This window comes from Acinonyx jubatus, chromosome C1, assembly GCF_027475565.1.
Source record: "Acinonyx jubatus isolate Ajub_Pintada_27869175 chromosome C1, VMU_Ajub_asm_v1.0, whole genome shotgun sequence".
Lineage (NCBI taxonomy): Eukaryota > Metazoa > Chordata > Mammalia > Carnivora > Felidae > Acinonyx > Acinonyx jubatus.
Window position 1 is genome coordinate 129,755,176 of NC_069381.1, and position 25,632 is coordinate 129,780,807.

The 25,632-nt window shown below is 35.5% G+C and overlaps 1 protein-coding gene across 3 annotated transcripts in view; it reads right to left on the reverse strand.

Annotated features, from left to right (window-relative positions):
* LRP1B (LDL receptor related protein 1B) overlaps positions 1-25,632 on the reverse strand; it is a 1,862,224-nt gene that overhangs the window by 422,143 nt on the left and 1,414,449 nt on the right. For all 3 annotated transcript variants that reach the window (XM_053214983.1, XM_053214982.1, XM_053214984.1), the window contains exon 41: positions 24,855-25,226. In XM_053214983.1, coding sequence (XP_053070958.1) covers positions 24,855-25,226 — 372 coding nt within the window. The remainder of the gene's footprint in view (positions 1-24,854; positions 25,227-25,632) is intronic.

Consider the following 25,632-nt stretch of genomic DNA (forward strand, 5'->3'; position numbering starts at 1 on the left):
ACCTTTTAGAGACTGTCAGGGATAATCTGTTCTTTGTATCTTCTAGCTTTTAGAGGCAGATGGCACTCCTTGGCTTGGGGCTGCATTGCTCTAATCTTTGTTTCTATTACCATATCACCTTTTCTCTCTGACTTCTGACTCTCCTGTCTTTTTCTTATAAGGATTCTTGTGATGTCATCAGATCTACTAGGATGTTCTAGGACAGTCTCCCTTACTTAGTCACCCAATTGTATTTTAATCACATCCCTAATCTAGGGACACCTAGATTATTTTGTGACTGAATGACTAAGAACTATAGTCTAGTCAAGTTGGCACATTAAACCGAGCATCATACTTGGGTAGAACTTTTATAAACTAAATTTTAAAAGAACAAGGCTAATAGTAATAGTAAAGTGGTAATTAAATTGTATGGATTTGCTCAATGTATCATGCATTGCTGCTAAGTTAGTTATTCTAAAAGGATAAACAATTCAACACAGAAAGAAAAGTATGACAAAATAAATATTGTCTCTATAAAGCACATCTGATTAAGTTATATTACAAATTTAACCAGGTTCATGTTCTATTATTCTTAGTATGCTTAAGGTTACCAAATAATTTTCAATTATGACATGTTTTAATGAAATATAATTATATTGGCTAAAATGGTATTTAAAATTAGGTAAGCATGAGGTCAGTCATCAGCTGTATCTCTGTCTATAACATAAATTAGACTTGTTGATTTAAAAAAAAATACAGAGAAGTTGTTCTCCTTTTAAAGTCAAATTGTGATAAATGAAACTAGAAAATTTAGAATGAATACAATAAATTTAAAAAGCTTTTGATAAGAAAAGTCCATGAAGCTTAAGAGGAAGGCTATGTTTTCTTATGAATCACAGCTGGTGTTCTGCTGGAACACTTTTCAGTGAGAGTTACCCCAAGATTCACAAATATGATCATTTTTCTTAATCTAGTAGAGCTAATTTACTTCAAGTAAAGGAGTAGGTGTATAATTTACCTCTCATAGCAGGTAATCATATTGCAATTAAGCCCTAGGTAAAATATATAAGAATACAATGTGTATTTATCTTGCTACACGTAAAAAAAAATCTCCAATCCATTGGTTTCAAAACATATGCCTTAAAAATGTGAAGCATTTTTTTAGATAATCCTCTTGTTAAACTCTGGCCACTGATTCATATATGTTACTTTTAAAATCCATTATTTATGATACTTTTAAAAATCACTCCATTGATTATCATGTGCAGTGGACTCTTGATCAATTCAAGATTAGGGGTAGTAACCCCCTGCACAGTCAAAAATCTGCATATAACTTTGACTCCCCCCAGACTTGACTAGTAATAGCCTTTGACCAGAAGCTTTACCAAAGACATTAATATTCGATTAACATGTTTTGTATGTTATATACATTATATACCGCAATCACAGCATAGAGAAAAGAAAATGTTATTAAGGAAATCATAAGGAAGAGAAAATACAATTACAGTATTGTATTTATTTTAAAAAATTCATGTATAAGTGGAATCGTGCAGTTCAAACCCATGTTGTTCAAGGGTTGACTGATTATATTGTCGTCCAACAGACTCTTCCACAATATTGCAAACAAGGAATGCACTGAAATAAAAATGGACATTTTGACATTCATCTCAAAATATAGTTGATCTTTTCATTACAATTTTGGCTTTTTGAAATTAAAAGATAAATCACTTCAGGTTGAGAAATGGTGAACAAATTTAGTCAGATGTATAGGAGATTTGAATTAAAAAATAGTTTCAGTTAATGTCATTTTTAAAAAGTAGGTAAATTTCTATTTATCAACTTATGGTACCAAATAGCCATTAGTTAATCATTTATTACCTTATAGGACATTTCTCCTTGCTCACACAAATTGTGAAATGAGCATGGGCACAGAAAAAAAAGAAGCACTTTTCATGCACTAAATATTTATTGTGTACCTATCATGTACCAAACACTATCCTTAAACAGTAGGGATATAGTAAACAATGTTTTAACTTTCTAGATTTTCCAAAACATGTTTTTCAAATCAAAATTATCAATGTACCAAAAACAAACGGACCATCATTGCAATTCATTTGTGGTGAATACCATTCATACATACAACCATGGCACTTCTTAGGGAAGAAAAGCAAGCTTGTGGAGTTGTAGTAAAGATGTTTAAAACAGAGTAGTCTGAGGTGGCTAGATCACTTAGATCAATGGAACAAAATAGAGAACCCAGAAATGGACCCACAAACGTATGGCCAAGTACTTTGACAAAGCAAGAAAGGATATCCAATGGAATAAAGACAGTCTCTTCAGCAAGTCATGCTGGGAAAACTGGACAGCAACATGCAAAGAATGAACCTGGAACACTTTCTTACACCATATACAAAAATAAACTCAAATGGATGAAAGACCTAAGTGTCAGGCAGGAAGCCACCAAAATCCTTGAGGAGAAAGCAGGCAAAAACTCTCTGATCTTGGCTGCAGCAACATCTTACTCAATATGTCTCCAGAGGTAAGGGAAACAAAAGCAAAAATGAACTATTGGGAACTCATCAAAATAAAAAGCTTCTGCACAACAAAGGAAACAATCAGCAAAACTAAAAGGCAACTGACAGAATGGGAGAAGATATTTGCAAACAACATATCAGATAAAGGGTTAGTATCCAAAATCTATAAAGAATTTATCACACTCAACACCCAAAAAACAAACAATTCAGTGAAGAAATGGGCAAAAGACATGAATAGACGCTTCTCCAAAGAAGACATCCAGATGGCCAACCGACACATGAAAAAATGCTCAATATCACTCATCATCAGGGAAATACAAATCAAAACCACAATGACATACCACCTTACACCTTTCAGAATGGCTCACATTAACAACTTAGTCAACAACAGATGTTGGTGAGGATGCGGAGAAAGAGGATCTCTTTTGCATTGTTGGTGGGAAGGCAAGCTGGTGCAGCCACTCTGGCAAATAGTATAGAGGTTCTTCAAAAATTAAAACTAGAACTTCCCTATGACCCAGCAATTGCACTACTAGGTATTTAACCAAGGGATACAGGTAAGCTGTTTCAAAGGGGTACATACACCCCAATGTTTATAGCAGCACTATCCACAATAGCCAAAGTATGGAAAGAGACCAAATGTCCATTGACAGATGAATGGATAAAGAAGATGTGGTATATATATACAATGGAGTATTACTTGGCAATTAAAAAAAAAGTGAAATCTTGCCATTTGCAACCATGTGGATGGAACTAGAGGGTATTATGCTAAGTGAAGTTAGTCAGTCAGAGAAAGACAAATACCATATGACTTCACTCATATGAGGACTTTAAGATACAAAACAGGTAAACATAAGGGAAGGGAAGTAAACATAATATAAAAACAGGGAGGGGGACAAAACATAAGAGACTCTTAAATATGGAGAACAAACAGAGGGTTGCTGGAGGGGTTGTGGGAGGGGGGATGGGTTAAATGGGTAACGGGCATTAAGGAATCTGCTCCTGAAATCATTGTTACACTATATGCTAACTAACTTGGATGTAAATTAAAAAAAAAATAAATTTAAAAAAAGAGTAGTCTGACATCCAAGCATACCAGGTGAAATGGATGACACAGTGTCATGGAACTCAGGGTGGGAACGGGAACTCAGGGTGTCAAAAGTAGAGTGATCAACAATGTCAAATGAAATGAGGTCACTGACTTTGTCAAGCACAGTCATTGATAGTGTCTACTATCAGAGTTATGAGAGAGCACGTGACATAGCCATAGTTTAAAGGAGTAGAAGAGTCTGAGTGAGTGGGCATAGGTTACTCGTTTAGGTTGTGAGAGGAAAGGTGGAAAGGAGAAAGGAAAGCAGGGAAGAAGATGGGTTTGTTTATGGTCTTATTTTTAATGTGAAGGAGAAAAGAGCATGATTTTAGGTTTGAGAGGGGAGCTACTGGACAGAAGAAATGAAACATGAGAAGAGGTGGAAATCATGTGGATAAGGAAGCAATGGGTTCAACAGCATAGGTATAAGATTTACACTTGAAACGTCACTTTCTACAATTAAAAAGTGGAAGAAGATGGAAAATGAGTAAATAATAAAGTGAATAATTATGATAGGTAAATAATGATAAAGGGAATAATAGTCACCATTATTTGAAAACTGTCTCTCTCTCTCTATATATATATATATATAGAGAGAGAGAGAGAGAGAGACACACACACATATATATACACATATACATGTATACATACACACATATATATACATACATATATATACACACATATACACACACACACATACAGTCACACACACACACACAAACAGTACTAAGTACCTGGTATGTTGTTGTAGATACTATTATTATCCTTATTTTACAGATGAAGAAACTAAGGCTTAGAGGGGTTAATAATTTGTAGAAGGCACACAATTACTAAGAAGCAGAGCCATGATTTGAACCCAGGGAATCATTTGAGAGTCCAGAATCTTATCCACAATACTTTTATGAACCTGACAAATTCATAAAATTGAAAAGAGGAAAGCTGAGGAAATTAACCCATCTACTTTTGTGTGTAAGGAGAAAAGATATTCATTGAGAATGGTGGGCACAGGTATAAAAAGAGTTTATGATAAAGAAAACTATGGTCTCACATGTGTAGATATGTTTGTGTGTGTGTTCTTTCATAAAATAGCTTTCCTTTGGAATGAGAAACTAATAAAATTTTGTGGAATTTTAATAGGTATTTATCAGAAAGATTACTTTTACTAAATTCTTTATTTTGGTTGTAGTGTTCACTTCTTGCCTATGAGGCTTTCAAAATAATCGTAGGTTTTAATGTTTTTAAACCTCAGAATATATTAGTCTTTAAGATTGGACAATACGTTCAATTTTTATTTTCCCTTAAGGAAGCAAAAGGTATTCTACATATGACTAGCTCCAACTCCACATATGTATTTCCCCCTAAAAATGATCCACTCGTTCCTTCCTTTGAATATTGTATGAGTTTGCTAGGGCTGCCATAACAAAATACCACAGACTGGGTGGCTTAAACAACAGAAATGTATTTTCTCACAGTTCTGGAGACAAGGTGTTAGCAGATGTGGTGTTTTTCTAAGGCCTCTATCCTTGGCTTGAAAATGGCTGCATTCTCACTGTGCGCTCACATTGTCCTCCTCAGACTGTGGTGTCTGTGTCCTAATCTCCTCCCCTTATGAGAATGAATCATATTGGATTAGGGCCCATCCACATGATCTTATTTTACCTGAGTTACCTCTTTACATAGAGTCTAAAATATAGTTGCATTTTTGAAGTACCGGGGGCTTAAGTTTTCAAAATATGAATTTGGAGGTGGAAGGGGAACAGTTTGGTTCATAACAAACATCATTAAAAGAAGCTTAAATTTTTGTTCATTGGTCTGGTCAGAACCCGAGTAGAGTTACTTCAAGAGCAGATTTGGGGCTATCATTTTCCTCAGCATCTTCATACTTTGGAATGAAAATGAACTGATAATTTTGAACTTTGATGCTCTGATACTCATTTTTCCTTACTAATAAGAGAATGAAGTTCAAAATAATTAGCACATTTAGTGTTTCAGGAATCAAGGGGGAAGAAAAAGTCAGGACCCTTCCACGTTGTGACTTTGTCAAAGCAGCAAGAAACTTTCTCCAGTGGCTGCTTCAGGATGAGTTTTAAGATTTACGTTACAATCAAAGATTCACCTTTACAATAAAAAAGTGCTGGTTCTTGACTGGAATAGTTTGGGCCAGGCACTGTGGCAAGCACCCTGTTGTCACTGTTTTCATTAATCCTCAAACTGTTAGTTGGTGCTGAGAGCTTCCCTAATTTTCAGTTAGAGCTTAAACAGACCATAACACAATGGTGAACAGAACCTGTACTTGAATCCAAGTCTCACTTATTTGAAAGCTCATTCTTTTAATCTTAGCAGAATACTACCTTGCCAAAGATCTCTAGGTGTCAATGAACAAAATGATGATGAGGACTAAATAATGTGACCCAGAACTTGATTACCGAAGTGAATAAGACAAATCTCTAAAAACCTGATTTTGTGATGGCAATGAATAAGGAAAGATTCGAAATCCATAGCTGAACCTTTAAATATGATTTGTACTCTTTCGCAGAAAGTATTAAAACTCCCACAATCATGCAAATGACTACTGATTGTATGGAACTTAAATGGCAGCACTTCACAAAAAGGTTTGCTACATTAAATACATGTGTAAAGCTAAGTTACATTGATCATGAGAAAATATGACTCTATAACGTTGATCTATCAGCAGCATTCTAGCATTCTTCAACAAAGTGTTACCCCATTCATGATGGCTAGCAAAGAGAAGACATATTTTGTTTATGGTTCATGTTTTTTCAATGCTAACAATTTTTGCCAGTATTATATATAAATTGCATTATTTCTGATTTTCCAAATGAAGAGTACTCAAGAAAGGTCCCCATAACATATTTAGCATATATTAAATGCACAATAAATATTTTTGGAATAAATGAAATAGTTAAAGCAAAAGAAAATATCAATAAAGAAGCATCATCTATTAAGTTATGCACACCTAAATTCAAAAGAGTAACAGCTCATGTTAATAAAGGATATTTTCATAGCAGTGAAATAAAGCACTCCAGTATTTTCTGTGAAGAAATAAATATGATTTCTATGGATTTCTAAAACTGATGTAAAGCCCTTGCGCTAAAGAGTAGAGTGCAAGGAAAGAAATTCTATTAGTTATGAAATGATAGAGCCTTTAATATTTCATTTCAAACGAGACTAAGCAGACTCTGTTCTTGGTAGGTACTAAAAGACTATTTGACCAATTGAATTAAATAAGGCAAGAATAAAAACGATAATTTAACATTACAGTCTATAAGGAAATGATAATTTCAGATTGCAATATTATCTTGTGCAAAAGTATTATACTACTTGACAACTACTGTGATTCAGTCTCCTCGGTTGAAGATAAGAAAATATTAAGTTTAGGCAAAGCTCATCTTATATTAAGATGATTCAAATCCAGACACTCAATTCATTTCCAGCTTTACTACCAAACCAATCACTTTTTCAAGGAACTCAATCACAAAGAAAAAAGGACCACTTACTGTGTACTCACCAAGTAAGGTAGTTGTGTATATTCAATTCATATGCTATGTCCAAGAAATGTTTTGCATGGGGAAAACAAGAATGGCATATGTGGACATAACTGTAAACCATATTAAGTCACTTCTATTTTAAGAAACCATCTGTCACCAGGTGATTTTAAAGTAAGATAGATGTTTGTTGTCTTAATATTATTCTCAGAAAATATTAATAACCTGATGCATATGCAAAAGCCATTGACTTGCCCTTATGTTATCGGTCAGAGTTCCATTAGAATGCAACAAAACTGTCAGTTTAGACCATCTATTCCACACAGTCCCTTAATCATCCCAAATGGCAGAGATTTCATTTTACTCTGAGTGCCTATAAAATTTCTGCTTAGACTCATACCACCCTTGTGTCATACAAACTTGTTATTTCTACTGGTAAAATTTCCACTCCAAGGTATTGCTGATTCCACAAGGGCAAGAATCTTGATTTTCAAAGAGCATAGTTCCTTTCTTTGGTGAGTATTCACTGGTTGCTTACTAAGTAAGCAACTCTACAGTCAGTGTCAGAATGCCCCCAAAGGCGTTTGCAATAGCAATCAATGCAGTATCCTGAGGACCTACAATAGGCCTGGGGAGAGATATACTCATGTACAAGGTACAGTGTCTGCTCTAATACAACAAAACAGCTATTTTAATAATAATAATAATAATAATAATAATAATAATAATAATAATGGTTGCATACTGTAGAAAGTATGAAAGACATGCTTCTATCTGGATTGAAACAAGTGAGGGTGTGTGTGTGTGTGTGTGTGTGTGTGTGTGTGTGTGTGGCATGTGGGTATTGAGAAAGAGTTAAACTGGAACTGCAATGTGAACATAAGTTAACCAAGTGAAATATAGGTAAGGAAATGCACATTCAAATTTATCTAGAGGCAAGAGAGAGAATGATCTACTCAGTACATGTGACTGTTTAGCAGAGTTGACAATAAAGCTAACAGAATGGTATAATTTGGATATATATTTCAGAATAGAGATCTATCCTCCCTTATCTCTGAATCTGTGTAGTTCATATATGAAACTATATAGAAAGAAAACCCTGAATTACAGGATGTAGAAAACTAATGCATTGCTTTATACTTCCCATAGTTTAAATAACCCCTTTGGCATTACTTCCTATTCAGAATGATAGACTGTGTTATGTAATTTGCTAATACAATCTGAATTTTGCTGCTTTCCAATTTGTTCCCTTGTGCTGTGAGTATATTTAATAATAGCAATGCAGGTAATTCACAGAGTGAGGAAAATGTTATAGAATTTACACCATAAGTTATAAATAAGTGTCTAATACTATATAAAAGATTTTTAATCAATTATTGAATTTGGCTTATTTGTAAAAATACATGGTTCATGCCATTCTGGTGAAAAATTTCTTGGGAAATTATGCTTTTTTTTTTTATTAATTCTGAAACAAATGTTCATTTTCTCATTGAACTCTGTTCTCAACACTGGCAGAGTACGAAGGTTATTGCTGATGTCTTTCAAATGTGGATTAAATTAATCTCATTTCCCCTTTTCATCCACAAAACTAACAGGAACTTTTACAGATACCAACTGTTTCAGACTTAAGTACCTCTGTCATCTCAAGTAGGAAGGTTATCATCAGATGACCCGCCTTGTCAATCCTGACCCCATGTCTAGCCCATGCAAATCCCAGGGTTTTGTGAATATAGCAAAAACACAGAATTTACACTCTACAAACCTACAAAGGTTTTGCCATTTCAGACTTCCATGGATTAATTATAAATTCTGTTCTTAGCCATCACTTTACACATATAGGTTTCTAAGCAACATTATCCTGCAGGTTCAAAAGGGAGAAGGCAAAAAGGAACTTATGAAAATGCTTTATTACACAACACAGTCATTCTTGTATATCTGATGTATATTTATATTTGCCAATATTCCTTTCTATTATTTTCAGGTTTGATTTGTCTTGGCACTCAACCAAACATAAGTTACCAGTAGAATTCAAGTTGCAGAGGGTGGGAAATAGAGAAGTATTTGAATCTTTGGAAAATCAAATGCTTCTAACAATAGAATTCATTCTGTCATCTTGAATATATCACTTTCTATTATTTTTTTTCATATCCACCCCCAAAAGTAGCACTTTTGCTACTCGTATAAGCATATTCTATTACTATAGCACAAGCACCTTCTGTCATGTAATTTCAAGACAAAAACTCTGACAATGTCCAGAACATGCAAGAGTCCAGTGTATAAGCCCAGTAAACACTGTGAGGTGATTAAAGAACTTTGGAGACCTATGTCCTTTTCACCCATAGAGGTCCTCTCCTTATGGACCCTCTAATTTCTTTATTCATAGTATTTGAAACTTTGAAGAGAGAAATCACCTATGTACTTCAAAATCTTTGTATATTACTGTGGCCATTTTGCATGCTGGCTGGATTCTACTAACTTATAATAATGAAGCTTTAAAAAATTTTTTTTACAAGTTTATTTATTTATTTTGAGACAGAGAAAGCATGAGCAGGGGAGGGCCAGAGAGACATGGAGACAGAATCCCAAGTAGGCTCCACACTCAGCACTGAGCCCGATGTGAAGCTCTATCCCATGAACTGTGAGATCATGACCTGAATTGAAATCAAGAATTGGATGCTCAATTGACTGAGCCACCCAGGTGCCTCATAATAATGAAGTTTTAAAAAAAAATGAATCAGTTAATGAAAATGAAAACAAACACTCATAATGGTTTATGTTAATTGAGTGCTGACTAAATACTAGACTCTGTTCTAAGCAAGAAATATTAATTCACTGAATCTCATCAACCCTCTGAGATTGCTACTAGCATTATCCCTATTTCTCAAAGAGGAAAATGAGGCAAGGAGAGGTAAATAATTTTCTGAGGATGCAGCCTGTAAGTGGTGAAAAGCAAGGAAGGGGCCAGGCTGAATTCAGCTAGATATTCTGGCTCTAGAATCATTAGAAACTCTGCTTTTAACCAATATCCTATACTGCCTTTTCCACTTTTTCACAGAAATTTAAGTCTCCAATCTCCCTCCTTCTGCTAATCTCAAGTCCAACTAGGCAAGCAATTGAAGTCACAGAATTCCTTTTACTCTGCAAATGAAGTTTTCAAACAACTCCTTTAACAACCTAATTTTATGGCTAACACATAACCAATTCACAATAAAGCTAGTTATTTTTATGATCTACCAAGTGATGAGTACTGTTTTAGATTATAAAGGGTATAGAAAAGAATATATGCAAGAGACCCTTCCTAGGAGAACTTGACATTTCTTTGGAGAGATCATATAGACAAAAATGAAACAAAGGAAAGTCCATAGGGTAATAACTAAGGAGGTGATAAGGATGTGAAGCACACATGGCAAGTCCTGAATGTTTTTCAAAAGAAGGAAATCACTGTGGGCTGCAGTTCTAGGGGAAAAAAATGCATTCCTTAACTGTATGGAGGGATTTGAGCTGAATTATAAAGATTCTCCAAAATAAAGACCATTTGAAAGGCTACAATGTCTCTTTCATTGTAATGTAACCACATAAGTAAAGATGTGGAATTTGAAAAAGAATATGGTATATTCATGAGACAAAAAATGTTGTGAACAGGACTGGACTAAAGGGTAAATTTGACATAGAGATTTCTGGTGACATGGATCACCTAGATTGAGATTATACCTAGAAAAGAGGTAATGGATTATACTTTGAGATGCAGAAAATAGAGAATCAATCAGTGTTTTAAGGAGGAACTCAATGAAAGCATTTTGTGCATGATATGTAGAAACTTCTAGAAAATCAAGGCAGAAAAAGGATAGAAACATGGCCTATGATGATGACAGCGCTTAAGAAAAAATACTCAATGTAAATGATTAGGGGGTAGAGGAACAGAGATAGTTAATAATTGCGAGGTTAGATTCTGACTGGTTTTAAAAAAGTAATAATTTCACTAACAATAAAAATAGGAGAGGTTCTCATTTTTAGGCTGGGAACTGACTTTGGTATGTTAAATTATGAGCTGACATTAAGAATATTAAAGGGAATTTTCATGCTCTTCTAGTAGTGAGGAGATAAACTGGAAAATTTGGAGTCGGGGTAATATTAAATAATGAGAGTACCAGTATGAATCATCACAATGATTGAGCTCTTTAAAAGGGAAAATATACTCATGAGTAGGGAGAAATTTTCTGCAGGAACTGCACCTCTACATTCAGAAACCGAAAACATAGAAAGCAGCATTTGATGGTTTAGGAAAGTGATAGGGACACCAATACATGACTTATCTCTTAGTCCAGGTTTAGGAAAAAAAAATGAGAATGGTCAATAGAGAAGTAATGGAAGTGTGCAGTGGAAATGTAGGATAATAATTATAATGCGGATAAAGATAGTAAAACAGGTTAACAGATACGTTAGAATAGGCTGGATGTAGTGTAATCAGATTGTGTTCAGAATGAGAAGAAACACTATGTCCCAGAAGCAATCAGACCCAGGCTGTTGTCAACTTAATAGTGGAAAGTGAAAACAAAGAACAAGGTCAAAACGTGTTATCAAAAATTATGGGGAGATTTTTAAGTGTGTTAAGGCATGCATTGAGGCATAAAAATGCCATGGCTGTAAAGAAAGATTGTCTAAGAGGAAAGCAAAAGAAGAAGAAAGACCATTGAGTGTAAATTGCCTAAGGAAATGAAAGGAACCATGGTACCTGGTTGGAGGAGAATACTGGTTAACACTTAGCTTTATCAACATGTCAGTAAAACATAGAACTATACACTGAAAATTCTACTTTGTAGAAATCTTTTTTTTTGAAAAATTTTTTAATGTTTATTTACTTTTGAGAGTGAGAGAGAGACAGAGTATGAGGGGGGAGGGGCAGAGAGAGGGAGACAGAATCTGAAGCAGGCTCCAGGCTCTGAGCTGTCAGCACAGAGCCTGACGCAGGGCTTGAACTCATGGACCATGAGATCATGACCTGAGCTGAACACAGATGACCAACTGACTGAGCCACCTAGGTACCCATACTTTGTAGAAATCTTAAAAATTTAATGAGGGGGTGCCTACATGGCTGGTCAGTTAAGCATCTAACTTCGGCTTAGGTCATGATCTCGCAGTCCATGAGTTCAGGCCCTGTGTTGGGCTTTGTGCTGACAGCTCAGAGCCTGGAGCCTGCTTCCGATTCTGTCTCCCAATCTCTCTGTCCCTCCCCCACTCGCACTCTGTCTCTCTGTCTCTCTCTCTCTCTTAAAAAAATAAACATTAAAAATGTTTTTAAACTTAATGAGGTTTGCAACATCATCATTAATTTGAATATGTCATGAAGTATTATTGAGTCTGTTACTCTGCAAGAGTGATAATCTAAGCCATTTACTGCATTTTTGAAGGTGTTGCAAATAAGGCTAACAATGAAAAATTTTGGAATTTATGTCTTTACTTATGTCATTTTTAAAGCTTTAAAATTCTATGAAGAAAAATATGTACCTGAATTTCTGTCATAAGAAATCTATATTCAGGTAATGGTTTGTTTTAGTATAAATTCTTTTAACATTTTCTCTCTCAACATTTTTAACCATATATGCTATACTAAAAAGATCAGAATGGCAAGCTGAATATGCAAATAATACTTCTTGATTTCTGGTAAATTTTGTTTACTTTTGTATTATAAGCAAAACAAAATGAGCACATTTTAATGTGTACATGAAATTTAAATATCTTCCCTTTCAAATAATTATAGGTAACTTTACTCCCACAAATTATAATCATCTTTCAAGAGGAACCCTGGATTCACTTGTGACCTTGCCTATTTCTGCAGGTGGTCTATTGTTTCCTTAGGAATTTTGAATTCATCAACCAGTCCCTCAAAGTGTTACTTATAATTCACCATACATTGATTTCATCTGCTGAATTCATACCATAAACCTCTCAAGAGGAAAGAAAAGTTCTTTTTTTTTTTTTAAATTTTTAACGTTTATTTATTTTTGAGACAGAGAGAGACAGAGCATGAACAGGGAAGGGGCAGAGAGAGAGGGAGACACAGAATCTGAAACAGGCTCCAGGCTCTGAGCTGTCAGCACAGAGTTGGACGCGGGGCTTGAACTCACGGACCGTGAGATCATGACCTGAGCCGAAGTCGGACGCTTAACCGACCAAGCCACCCAGGCGCCCCGAAAAGTTCTAATACGTATACTTTTATTGCTTCCTATGAAAAACGCCTCTTCTTTTTTTTTAGTGTTTATTTTTGAGGTGGGGGAGGTGCAGAGACAGAGGGAGACACAGAATCCCTCCAGGCTCCAGAAGCAGGCTCCAGGCTCTGAGCTGTCAGCATAGAGCCTGACATGGGGCTCAAACTCACACACCGTGAAATCATGACCTGAGCCGAGGTTGGACGCTTAACTAAGCTACCCAGGCGCCCCAAAATATTCCTCTTCTAACACTACATCACAGATTTCTTTTTCCCTAGGTGCCATTTACAACTTTCTCATCCAAGTCAAAACTACAAATATTTCTTCTCTTTCAAACAAATAAATAAACAAGTAAATAAATTTTTCAGTCACGTTGCTTACACAGAGATGTGGGACAATTAAAGCGACTTAATAATAACTAATCACAAGGGACTTATAAAAAATGAGCATTATTTGAGCTAAATATAAACAAGTTTATACTCTTGAAACTGACAAAATCAATTCAGTGTCATAAAATACACTAACCCATAGTTTTGTTCTATCTTTTCCTCAATAGATAATCCTTTCCTATCTCATTTTATTTCTTCACCATAAAAGATATATTGATTTCTAGCTCCTAGATAAAGCCAGATATTATTGTCATCGTCCACTATTGGTTGTCAAGAAACATTATATAACAGATAAAACAGAAAAGAGTTTTAAAAAATAGGCCAATTTTCATTGTATTATTCAGGAGGTTCTGGAGATAAGCTAATAATCACTTACACAACTGTGCTGATTATAGAAGTTGCAAATTCTCCTCCTCCATGTATGTGTGTAGCCCCTTTGCAGTTCCACCCATCAGTGTGACTCTATTTCCCCATCCTCTGAATCTGGACTTGGCTGTGAATTTCCTTGACCAATGAGACATCAGTACATATGGCTTGTAAAATATTTGTGCATTGAGGTCAGCCATTTCCGAGAACCACGGGACCATCCCAAGCTAGCCTGCTGAATAACAGAGAGACTAGTGGCCCAAAATCCAGAATACAGCATGCCAACTGCTGGACATATGAGGGAAGCCGTCCTAGATCATCCAGCTGCCATGTGATCTGAGGCTGACCAGAGATCAGAAGAATCATCAGCCAATCATAGAATAGTGGGATAAATAAGCAGTTGTTGTTTAAAGACACTGAATTCTGGGATGGTTTGTTATTAATCAAAGCTAATTGATATACACAAATCTCTACTCCTAGAATAGGGATTAAAAAAGAAATAAATGGGGGCGCCTGGGTGGCGCAGTCAGTTAAGCGTCCGACTTCAGCCAGGTCACGATCTCGCGGTCCGGGAGTTCGAGCCCCGCGTCGGGCTCTGGGCTGATGGCTCAGAGCCTGGAGCCTGTTTCCGATTCTGTGTCTCCCTCTCTCTCTGCCCCTCCCCCGTTCATGCTCTGTCTCTCTCTGTCCCAAAAATAAATAAACGTTGGAAAAAAAATTTAAAAAAAAAATAAATAAAAAATAAAGAAATAAATGTAATTAAGTTTAAACGGACATTTAATACAGAAATGACTCTGATCCAGGATGTTTTAAGTTTATTTATTTATTTTGAGAGAGAGAGAGAGAGAGAGAGAGAGAGAGAGAGAAACCCAAGCAGGCTCTGTACTATCAGTGTAGAACCCGATGTGGGGCTTGAACCAACAAGCCGTGAGATCATGAGCTGAGCCTGATAAGTCGGACGCTTAACTGACTGACCCATCTATCCCTGATCCCTCTGATCAAGGATTATTAATCTCAGTATCTACTCACTCACCTACTGAGAATTCATTTGGTAGTGATCCTATATTGGGATGTTAATTCATATGTGAATCACTATTTCCCAAGTCCACCTAGTATCTTTTTAAGTGTGATATCCTACGGCAGATGCACAAGCTTGCCAGTTTCCTCTTATTCCTTCCCTCTATTCCTAATCAAAATTATAAATTATAACAGCTTGAGGGCCCACTATAGATTTCAAAGTTCAAGTTTTATAATAAGCAATGGTCCTCTCTTCCACATTGGCATGATCCAGCATGTTTCTAATTCTGCAAACAGAATCTTTGTCAGACCAACTAATACGATCTAACTAGGGAAGTCCCCTGAGCCTGAGTACGTTTACAGAAAACTTTTCAGCTTCCTATTTTATTAAGACTGACTTCTCAACAGAAAAATGTTAGTATTGCCTTCTACTCCATCTATTGCCGTCAGCTATTCTGACACATTCACGAAAAATTGGGAAGCTCTGACTCTATGAATAATCCTAATACTGATAACTGAGTGCTCCTGAGGTCCCCTGTCCCTTCGCTGCCTCCAAGATCTGGACCACACATAATATTGACCCTACAGAACTTCAGGGAAACGTTCTACACATGACTCAGAATTTTTCTGTCTCTAACATAATGTTCCTCATGAATTTTTCTGCTCCTCATATTAAGGAGCTTCTACCTGTGGTTCCAATGTCTCTTATTCAGATATGCCAGTGCCCTATAGGGATCTGGTCTTGATCAATATTGTAGGGTAAAAGACATTTAGGACCATCATGCCTATGAAGGGGATCAGAATATGCCACCCCAAATTATACTACTATCACATAAGGGTTATTGTGAGCTGAAGGCAACTGAGAAACAGTGGATACAGGAAAAGCTTGCTACCCTCCCCCTATCTACTTAATAACAGGACATAAATTTTCCTTCATGAAGGTATCCCCTCCATGATTCTAGGGCAGGAAGAACTATCATTATCACAGGAGTTGGAGAGAGCACCGAAATGAGTCAACATAAACAACATCTTACTAAAAAAACCATTATCTTCCATTAGTTTCCCCCATATATTTATCCTCCCACAATTTACTTTCCCTACAAGCCCTAATTCCTTTTTTTTGTGGTTGTTTTTTGTTGTTGTCATTTAGCTACATCTCTGCAATTGATCACCCTTTGTTAAAATGGTATATAAACCCCTGACTCTGTTTCTTTGGGTCTTTACTTCTTTTCTGTGAAGTCCTCCATGTACTCATAAAAATTAACATTACATAAAAATTTTTATGCCTTCTTTTTTTCGTGATAAGCTGTTTTCTATGAGTTGAATTCACATTTCACTGACAAAATCCCAAGAGGATATAGTAAAAATTGTTTCCTCCCCAACCTGACATAGGCCGTCTTCTTGGAGAGAGTCTAATATTTTAAGAAATTATGAATTCATGGAAGCCATACTGAGCACCAATTTACATCCTGCAACTTAATGAGGAGGAAATCCCATGTTCTCTTCTTCTCTGCACTAATCATGATTAACTCTACATTTTGCTCTCCGTAATCAATCATGTTATTCTCTGTCTTCCATTGGAGCATAAAAATTATCCCTTGCCTCAGCACTTGCTGACTCCCTACACAGAACATTCATCCTTCATTCTTACCTGTTTCTTAACCTTTGTAATTTCAATGTACAATAAAACAATGCTCCTTTATGTATTTCCAACATTTGCAATTATCTTAATATGTAATCTGAAAATTGCTGCACGCTAATAAATATGACTGAAAGTATTTATTTTATAAAATCTGAAAAAGTTGAGTAGCTAAGATCCCCACATTTTGAGAATGAATTTTTATATGATATATACCAAGCAAATAAAAAATAAATACTTTTTAACAGCTGACAGTTTTTTTTTAGCCTTTGAAATTGCAAATAGAAAAATTAACATAAAATGGGGCACCTGGGTGGGTCACTTGGTTGAGCATTCAACTCTTGCTATCAGCTCAGGTAGTGATCTCACAGTCATGAGACTGAGCCCAGTGTCAGGCTCCAGGCTGAGTATGGAGCCTGCTTGGGGCTCTCTCTCTCCCTCTCTCCCCCATCCCTGCTCCTACACTCTCTCTCTCTCTCTCACTCAAAATAAATATAGAAACATTTAAAACAAAAAAGAAAAAGTAACATAATCAAATGGATATTTAGGCACTCATAAAAGGATATGGAACTAGCTCATTTAAAAGAAATAAAAAAGGGGCACCTGGGTGGCTCAGTCGGTTGTGTCGACTTCAGCTCAGGTCATGATCACACAGTTCGTGGGTTCGATCCCCACATCAGGCTCTGTGCTGACAGCTCAGAGCCTGGAGCCTGCTTTGGTTTCTGTGTCTCCTTTGCTCTCTACCCCTCCCCTGCTCATGTTCACGCCCCCCCTCCCCAAAATAAATAAACATTTAAAAAATTTTTAAAAAAATAAAGGAAAAAGTTATTTCCAATAAAATATAGTTTAAAAGCAAGGCAAATTACAACCAGTAGTCTTGAAAAAAACTATATATATATATATATATATATATATAATATATATATATATATAAGCATTATGAAGGAAGAGGGTTCAGGATGGTATTGTAGGAAAACCCTGAACTCACCTCCCCCCAGGACACAACAAAATTACAGCTAGTTATGAAATCATTTTTCTCTGATAAGGACCTGAGAAGTAGATGAATAGCACCTACACACACACACACACACACACACACACACACACACACACACACAAGATGCATTGAGAAGAGTAAGAGTGGCAGAAAAACCACGTCCTCTGGGACCCTAACCCAGCAGTGAGGTGACTTCCCAATCACAATGATGATGCCCAAAATACAGAACACTTCCCCAAGGAGTGAATAAATTATGTCCTTCATCAGGAACTCTGACCCTGGGGGCTATCACCAGAAAGATAAGTCCCTAAAATGTCTGGTTTTAAAAATCAATGAGGATTAAGATGAGTAGAATCACAGAATTACAGGAGAGGGAGATCTGACTCTTAAAGGAGTTGCAAGAAAAGCCACTCACCCCGAGAATCTGGGCAAAACAGATTGAAAATTGCCTAGACCATAAGTGAGAGAGACCCACTTACTAATTTAAAGTCGCTGCTGGAGACAGAGGAAACTGTAGGGACTTTATCCAGGGACAAAAGCCCTGAAAGATTCCACTTTTGAAATTTCATCATAACTTGCTGTTGACAGAGTCGACAGGCACTATTTTTGGTGCTCTACCTCTAGCCTGCTAGCACCAGAGGGAATGCTCTGCCTACCCAGTGCTGTAACCAGTGTGGGCAAGTTTGCATGGCAATTAACCCCATGGAGACACCAAACCACAAGTGGGAGGGATGCAATTCTTGAGCCCTTTAGCTAAGGAGACAAGATGCAAGGGCAGGGTGAGCACCCTGAACTACAACTAGGATAGGCAGGTGCTCCAGCCACGCCCGTTCTGCTCAGCAGTCAAGGTGTAATGGGCCGGGCGATGCCCACCCAGCAGACAGACTGGAGAAGTGACCATGCCAGGAGTGCCATAGGTCCTGCACTTCTCACAGTAGCCTACCCACAACAGGGCTGGGCCAGGGCCCCGAGACCTGCTCACCCCCACACAGAGAAGGAAAGCAACTGAGAAGGATCAGCACCCTCAGCCCAGCAGCCCTTCACAGCAGCTGCAGCCCTATCACTGCTTTTGATATCTTTAAATACTTCATCATGTTGCCATTAAGTTTTTTTTTCCTTTTTATACGTGGTAAAAGATGTAACAAGACGAAATGCATTATTCCAGAATTATTAAAATGCAATACCAAGACAAAAATGAACTTTGCATCTCATTTGTATATACTTGTGTACCAGTAACTCTTTTGGGGGAGGGAATTGTTTTGCTTTGTTTGTTGTTTTTATTTTCTGGTCTGGCAAATCAAACTATAAATTCTCCTACAAAACTTTAAGAGAGGATTGCGATGGTTAAACAAATTAGCAACTTCTTAGTGGGGATGGGGTGGTGTAAGGAGAGTATTTAGAGAAGTTTATGTGAATTATCCACGTAAACTAATCTTAATTTTTAAATTCTAGTCTGGCTTTAATACACTACCTCATATCTGTAATTATTATAATTATTTCTGATTGTTTAACAACTCTAACACGTATTCTAAAAATAATTTAGAGGATAATTATCTTAAATAATCCACAAATGTATCACAAATACAGTAACACAAAGTTTTAAATAAAATTAGGCTTCATTGTAAGTTTTGTGCATAGCCTTTCTTATAAAACCTCCACACACAAAAAAACTATGATTTGGTTTCCCATTTCGGAGGTGAGGAAACTGACAGTATCACATAGTAAATAAACAGCAGAGTGGGATCTGAATCCCAACTTGACTGATTTCCAACTCCCAGCTATTTTGTTTCGCTTCTTCCATGTGCCTTAACACTTTCAGCCACGAAAATGCTCCTGGTTTTAATTGCTTTGATTTTAGGAGGCAGGAGTAGAATGGTTTGGTCGCATGTACACTTTAATATGCTTTCAGTTTCATTTACCACTGTTCTAAAAGGATCTATACTCTTAAGCCATCTTAGCCTTCAGACATGACCATTGAACTTTACTGAACATAGCACAGCCAGACTTATCATCATAAAACAAAAGCCTAGTGTATGTATACCTTATAACACAAATGTTTTCCCTTCATCTACTAATAAAACCAAAACTACTTATCTTGGATATTAGTACATCAGTGTTCACTGCAGCATTTCTACAATAGTCAAAAAGTAGAAAGAAACCAAGTGTCTGCAAACGAAATGAAAGGATAAACAAAATGTGGTTTATATATACAATAAAAGATTATTCAGGTACAAAAAGAGGAATGAATTTGATTCATTCTGTAACATGAATGAACCTTGAAAACATTATGTTAAGTGACATAAGCCACATACATAAGGTAAAATATTGTGTCATTACACTAACATGAAATACCTAAAATAGGCAGATTTATAAAGAAAGAAAGCAGATCAAAGGTTACCAGGGGCTATGGGGAAAAGGAATGGGGAGTAACTTTTAAACAGAATTTTATTTGAAGTGATAAAAAGATTTTGGAAATGGTCATGATGATTGCACAATATTAAGAATCTAACTGCACTGAATTGTACAATTAAAAATAGTTGAAATGGCGAATTTTATTATATATGTATTATATATTATGCATAATATGTATTACCTAATTTAAAAAATTAAAAATGTAATGTAATACACCAAAAACTATTCAGTTGTGTACTATTAATGGGTGAATTGTATGGTGTATAAATTGTATCTCAATAAACTTTTTAAAATTTATTTGTATTTTTATTTATTTATTTTTTTAATGTTTATTTTTGGAATAAAGACAGCACAAGCTGGGTAGGGGCAGAGAAAGCTGAAGACACAGAATCCAAAGCAGGCTCCAGGCTCCATCAGCAGAGAGCCGATGCGGGTCTCAAACTCACCAACTGCGACATCCTGACCTAAGCTGAAGTCGGATGCTTAACTGACTGACCTGGCACCCCTAAACTTTTTTTAATGCTCCTTATATTGGCAGATCAAATCTTTCATTATTGGCACCCTCCCTAGGACTTTATCTTCATCTCACACCAATTTATGCCATATAATCCACATTCTAATCACACTAAACGATATGTGATTCCTTGTCTACTCTGTCTTTGTACTAAAGATTTTCTGAGCTTGGAGGTTCCTGGGTTGCTCAGTCAGTTAAGCGTCTGACTCTAGGTTTTGGCTCAGGTCATGATTTCACAATTCATGAGTTCAAGCCCCACATCAGGCTCCATGCTGTCAGCAAGGAGCCAGCTTGGGATTCGCTCTCTCTCCTCTCTCTGCCTCTCCCCAGCTAGCTCTTTCTCTCTCAAAATAAATAGATAACCTTTAAAAAAAATAAAAATTTTCTGAGCGCTTATTCTAGAAGAGTAGTTTGGAAACTTCTCATTCTGAGAACTTTTACTATCTTAAAAATTGAGGACTTGAAAGAAATTTTGTGTGATTTGCATCATATTTATTTACCATATTAGAAATTTAAACTAAAAATTTTGTTTTAAATATATATTAACCTCTTATAATTTGTAAATTTGTAAAATTTAATTTGTAAATTTCAATTCATCTTGTAAAACACAAACGAATTGACTGCATATTAATATAACTAACACCTTCTAAGAAAATACCTGCATTGTTTAATTTATTTTCTTTAAGGTTTATTTACTTATTTTGAGAAACAGAGTGTGAGAGAGAGGCAGAGAGAAAGGGACAGAAAGAATCCCAAGCAGGCTCTAGGCTCAGTGTGGAGTGCGATGTGGGGCTCAATCTCATGACTGTGAAATCATGACCTGAGCCAAAATCAAGAGTCAGATGTTTAACCAACTGAGCCCCCCAGGCATGTCTGTATTGTTTTAAATGAGAACAGAATACTGTTTTAAAATTTTACAAGTCTGTTTAGTTTCTGGATTACTAGAAGACAGCTAGGTTCACACATCGGCTTCTTTTCCTGTTAGGTTGTTTTAGTTGAAATATGTGAAGAAAATCCAGCCTCACACAGCTATGAAGTTGGAAGAGAAAGGTGTTTTAGTAGCCTTTTCAGATAATTCTGGATATTCTTTCACACTCTACTAACACATGACAAGTGGTAGTTACTTAAAGCTTAGCTTCAGTGTGGAATCAGAAACCATACTGGTGAACTTTTCATACTCTACCATATTAAAATCCATTGGTCCATCCTACACTTTGAATGGATCATTTACCCATTCATGACTTTTCTATCATGTCATTTGAAAAATATTGGTTCCCTAAGTTAAGCATATCTGTTGACACATTTCATTGTGCAAAAAATTAGCTCAATAATACCAACACCCATATCATCAGAAAAGCCTTTAAGCACTGGGAAGTCATCAAGCTTACTATACTCGATACAAATCCTCCAGAATTGTAACTTTTACATGGAAGCTTGATTTCTATTATTTGCAGCAGATATTGGAAGTCATTTTCCTTGTAGTGACAGACTCATTGTATTCGTTCTTTAGAAAATGTCTGCTACACACCAAGGTTTGAATAACCATAGACTATATGTTCCTCACTCTTTCAAGTAAAGCATGGTGTTCCTTAAAAGAAGCATGGACCCAAATAATCACACAAATACTTGGTTTCCTTTAGGCAGCCAATGAAGTTCAGAATGCAGCAAAAGTGTCCTATGTGTATTTCATCACATAGACTAATAAAGAGATGTGTACTGTAGGATCAGGATTTAATAAAATAAAAATGTTTTACTCTCTTTAAGGATGTTCTTAAGTGAAACAGACTTTTTTTTTCTCTGCTATTAAGCAGCATTGAAAAATACAATGACTACTAATACAGTTTAGTGCCATTGCTTTGATTAGGACTAAGTTGTCAGCAGTTTGGCCACCACTGCTTTCACACCATCAATGCAAAGGTCAATTCTGTGGAAAGGCAATTATCTAGTATTATTATGAAAATACTATTGATGTCTTAGACTCCTCAAACACCTATCAGGAGTCCCCAGGAAACCACACTTGAGGACCACAGGTCTAGAATTATTTTTTCTTCCTCTCCTCCTCTACCTGCCCCAGTCTACTAATAGGTTTCTATTGATCTTTTAAGTGTCCTCAACTCTGGTCAGTGGCGTCTTATAGTCTTCCCCAAACAGTTTTTTTTTCTTGTTTGTTTGTTTTTTGTTTTTTTTTAATTCTCTAGTCTTTTAGTATCTTGTGGCTTCTACTGAATTTCAATGTTTATTTGCAGTCTCTTCTGAAACTGTGGCTTCTAAAGGCCTATGGGCTGGTATTCAACTTTATAACCAGAATACCTGACAAAAATTCTGAAGCATAGAAAATGAATTAATAAGTTAATTAATATATTGTGGATACAATGCAAGCACTTTCAACTCTGAACTGTATCAGTCTAGAAGAAACAGAGGACTAGAGTAGTAGTATAATGTAAACTTCCTATACATATACTGAGTTGATAAATCTCAAATATGTCTGTACTTTATGATCAATATTGTTACAGTTGCATTATCTCCCTCCCTCTGTCTCTCTCTCTTTTTCAAACACACACACACACACACACACACACACACACCCCAAAATGGCATATTGGCACGTTCTGTAATTTACAACTGGTATGAAATTATCAATAAGTATAGTAACCTAGAGAATAAAGAAATGATAATATATATTTATACAAGTATATGTTTGAACTAATTTGGAAAATCTGAGTAAGATTTGAATAAACAAATACTGGCCTAGCAGAATGTTAGGCATTGCATTGGTGGCAATGTATAATAAGTTTGACCATATTTATACTTACATTTAAATGAGTAAACATATAGTAGATGTTATATTTCACTAGCTATCAGGTATATTAATATAAGTTGACTTTTCTTACAAATTAGATAGTCATAAATTAATAAAAATTATGAAATTATTGTTGAAAACAGTGTGAGACAATAAGCCTTTTCATATACATTTGATGAAAATAGAAACTGGTATGGTCTTTTTGGCAGGAATTTGACCAGCTAAAAATTACAATAAATACTAATTGATTCTGCAATTCTATTTCTAGGATTCTATGCTAAAGAAATACATGTGTGAATAAAAATATTTATATGCACAAATGTTCATTTTGAGATTGTAGGTAATGATGAAATACCAGAAATAAGTGTTTATCAGAACAAAATGATTAGTTTATATTTAGTGTAAAATAGGCACAGGCTTTCAAAAGAATTAGATAGAGTCTTAAATAGGAAATAAAAACTTTTCAAGGTACATATATAAAAAATCTGAATAATGCATATAGTATCATTCAATTTTGTAATTACAAATGAGATACACATTACATGAAAAAAGTTCTGAAGACATGACTGCTGTTATGGGTAAGTAAATGGAATTGATGTTGCAGTGATAAGGCAGAAATTTAGTTTTTAAATCTATTTTACTTGAATACAATTAATTTATGCATTATTTTACAATTTAAAAAGTAATGAAAAGGATTGTCTTCAAGTATAATGAAATTGGAAAAGTGAGGGATATATGAAAATCACACAGAGAGAAAAGCAAGAGGTTATATCAGGAATGTAAAGATCATCCTTGTTGAAAGTTGGATGGCAGGAAAGATGTTTCTCTAAACAATATGAATAACTATATGAATAAACAATACAAATATAAAACAATAAACTACATGAATAACAATATTTTTCTGGAATGAATATGTCCCTTAAAATATAAAAATATTTTAAAATAGTATTTATTTACTAACATTTTCTCAACACTACTATACACACACACATACACACACAAATAATAATCTCTGATATTTGTTTGAGAAAATACAATTCACTGAATAAAATTAGGCAGATATTCCTAAAGATATAATTTCACCCAGAAGAAGAAAATAAAATTAGTATAGTTTTATACTGAAAAAAAATTTCCATGAATTTTGATATATGTACAAAAAGACACTGTCAAGGATTATATTGAAAGATCCATGATTAGAAACTAATAATCATAATATACATACTGTACATGCTAACGGTTAATTGCTTCTTTGACTTTCAGCAGATCAGATAACATAGGTTCATTATTCTTGAATATAAACTCAAAAAAATGTAATTACTACATACAATTACCATTCTAATTTCTCTGCTAATGCAAATGATACTCATTTTCACCAAAGTATTTAAAAAAATATTGTACTTACTTTCAACGATTACTTGTCTGTCTTCCCAGTTATCTTTAATAAGCTGTATATTTCCAAAGTGTGCATCGCTGTAAAAGATTCGGTTGGTACCTTTTCTTCTTTGATTATAGTCAAAAGCCAAGGCTATGACATTCTTAAAATAATGTGGATTTTCATATGGCCTTATTGGTGAATTTAAATTGGTTTCATCAGAAAGATGTATACTTTTTAATATTGTTCTCCCTGAATATAGCAAATAGCCTTCATGCCTTAGGCAAGTAACTCCATCCTCTGCTAAATATCCATGGGCACAAGTGCAAGTTCTCCGAGAATTTCCTCGATAAAGACAAAGTTGCTGGCATCCACCATTGTCCTTTTCACAAACATTGGTCCCTAAATAGGAAAAAAAAAGACACACACATATACAAACATATATGTTTGGTTTTTTATTTTGTTTTCAAATGATTTTTCTTTCAGAAAAAAAATGTTTAAAGTAAGCTTCATGCACTGCATGGAGCCCAGTGGAGGGCTTTAACTCACGATCCTGAAATCAAGACCTGAGCTAATAACAAGAGTCACTTAGGGGTGCCTGGGTGGCTCAGTCAGTTAAGTGTCCGACTTTGGCTCAGGTCATGGCCTCATGGTTCGTGCTTCCAGCCCTGCATCAGGCTCTGTGCTGACATCTCAGAGCCTGAAACCTGCTTCAGATTCTGTCTCCCTCTATCTCTGCCCCTCCCCTGCTCACACTCTGTGTCACTCTCTGTCTCAAAAATAAATAAACATTAAAAAAAAAAAAGAG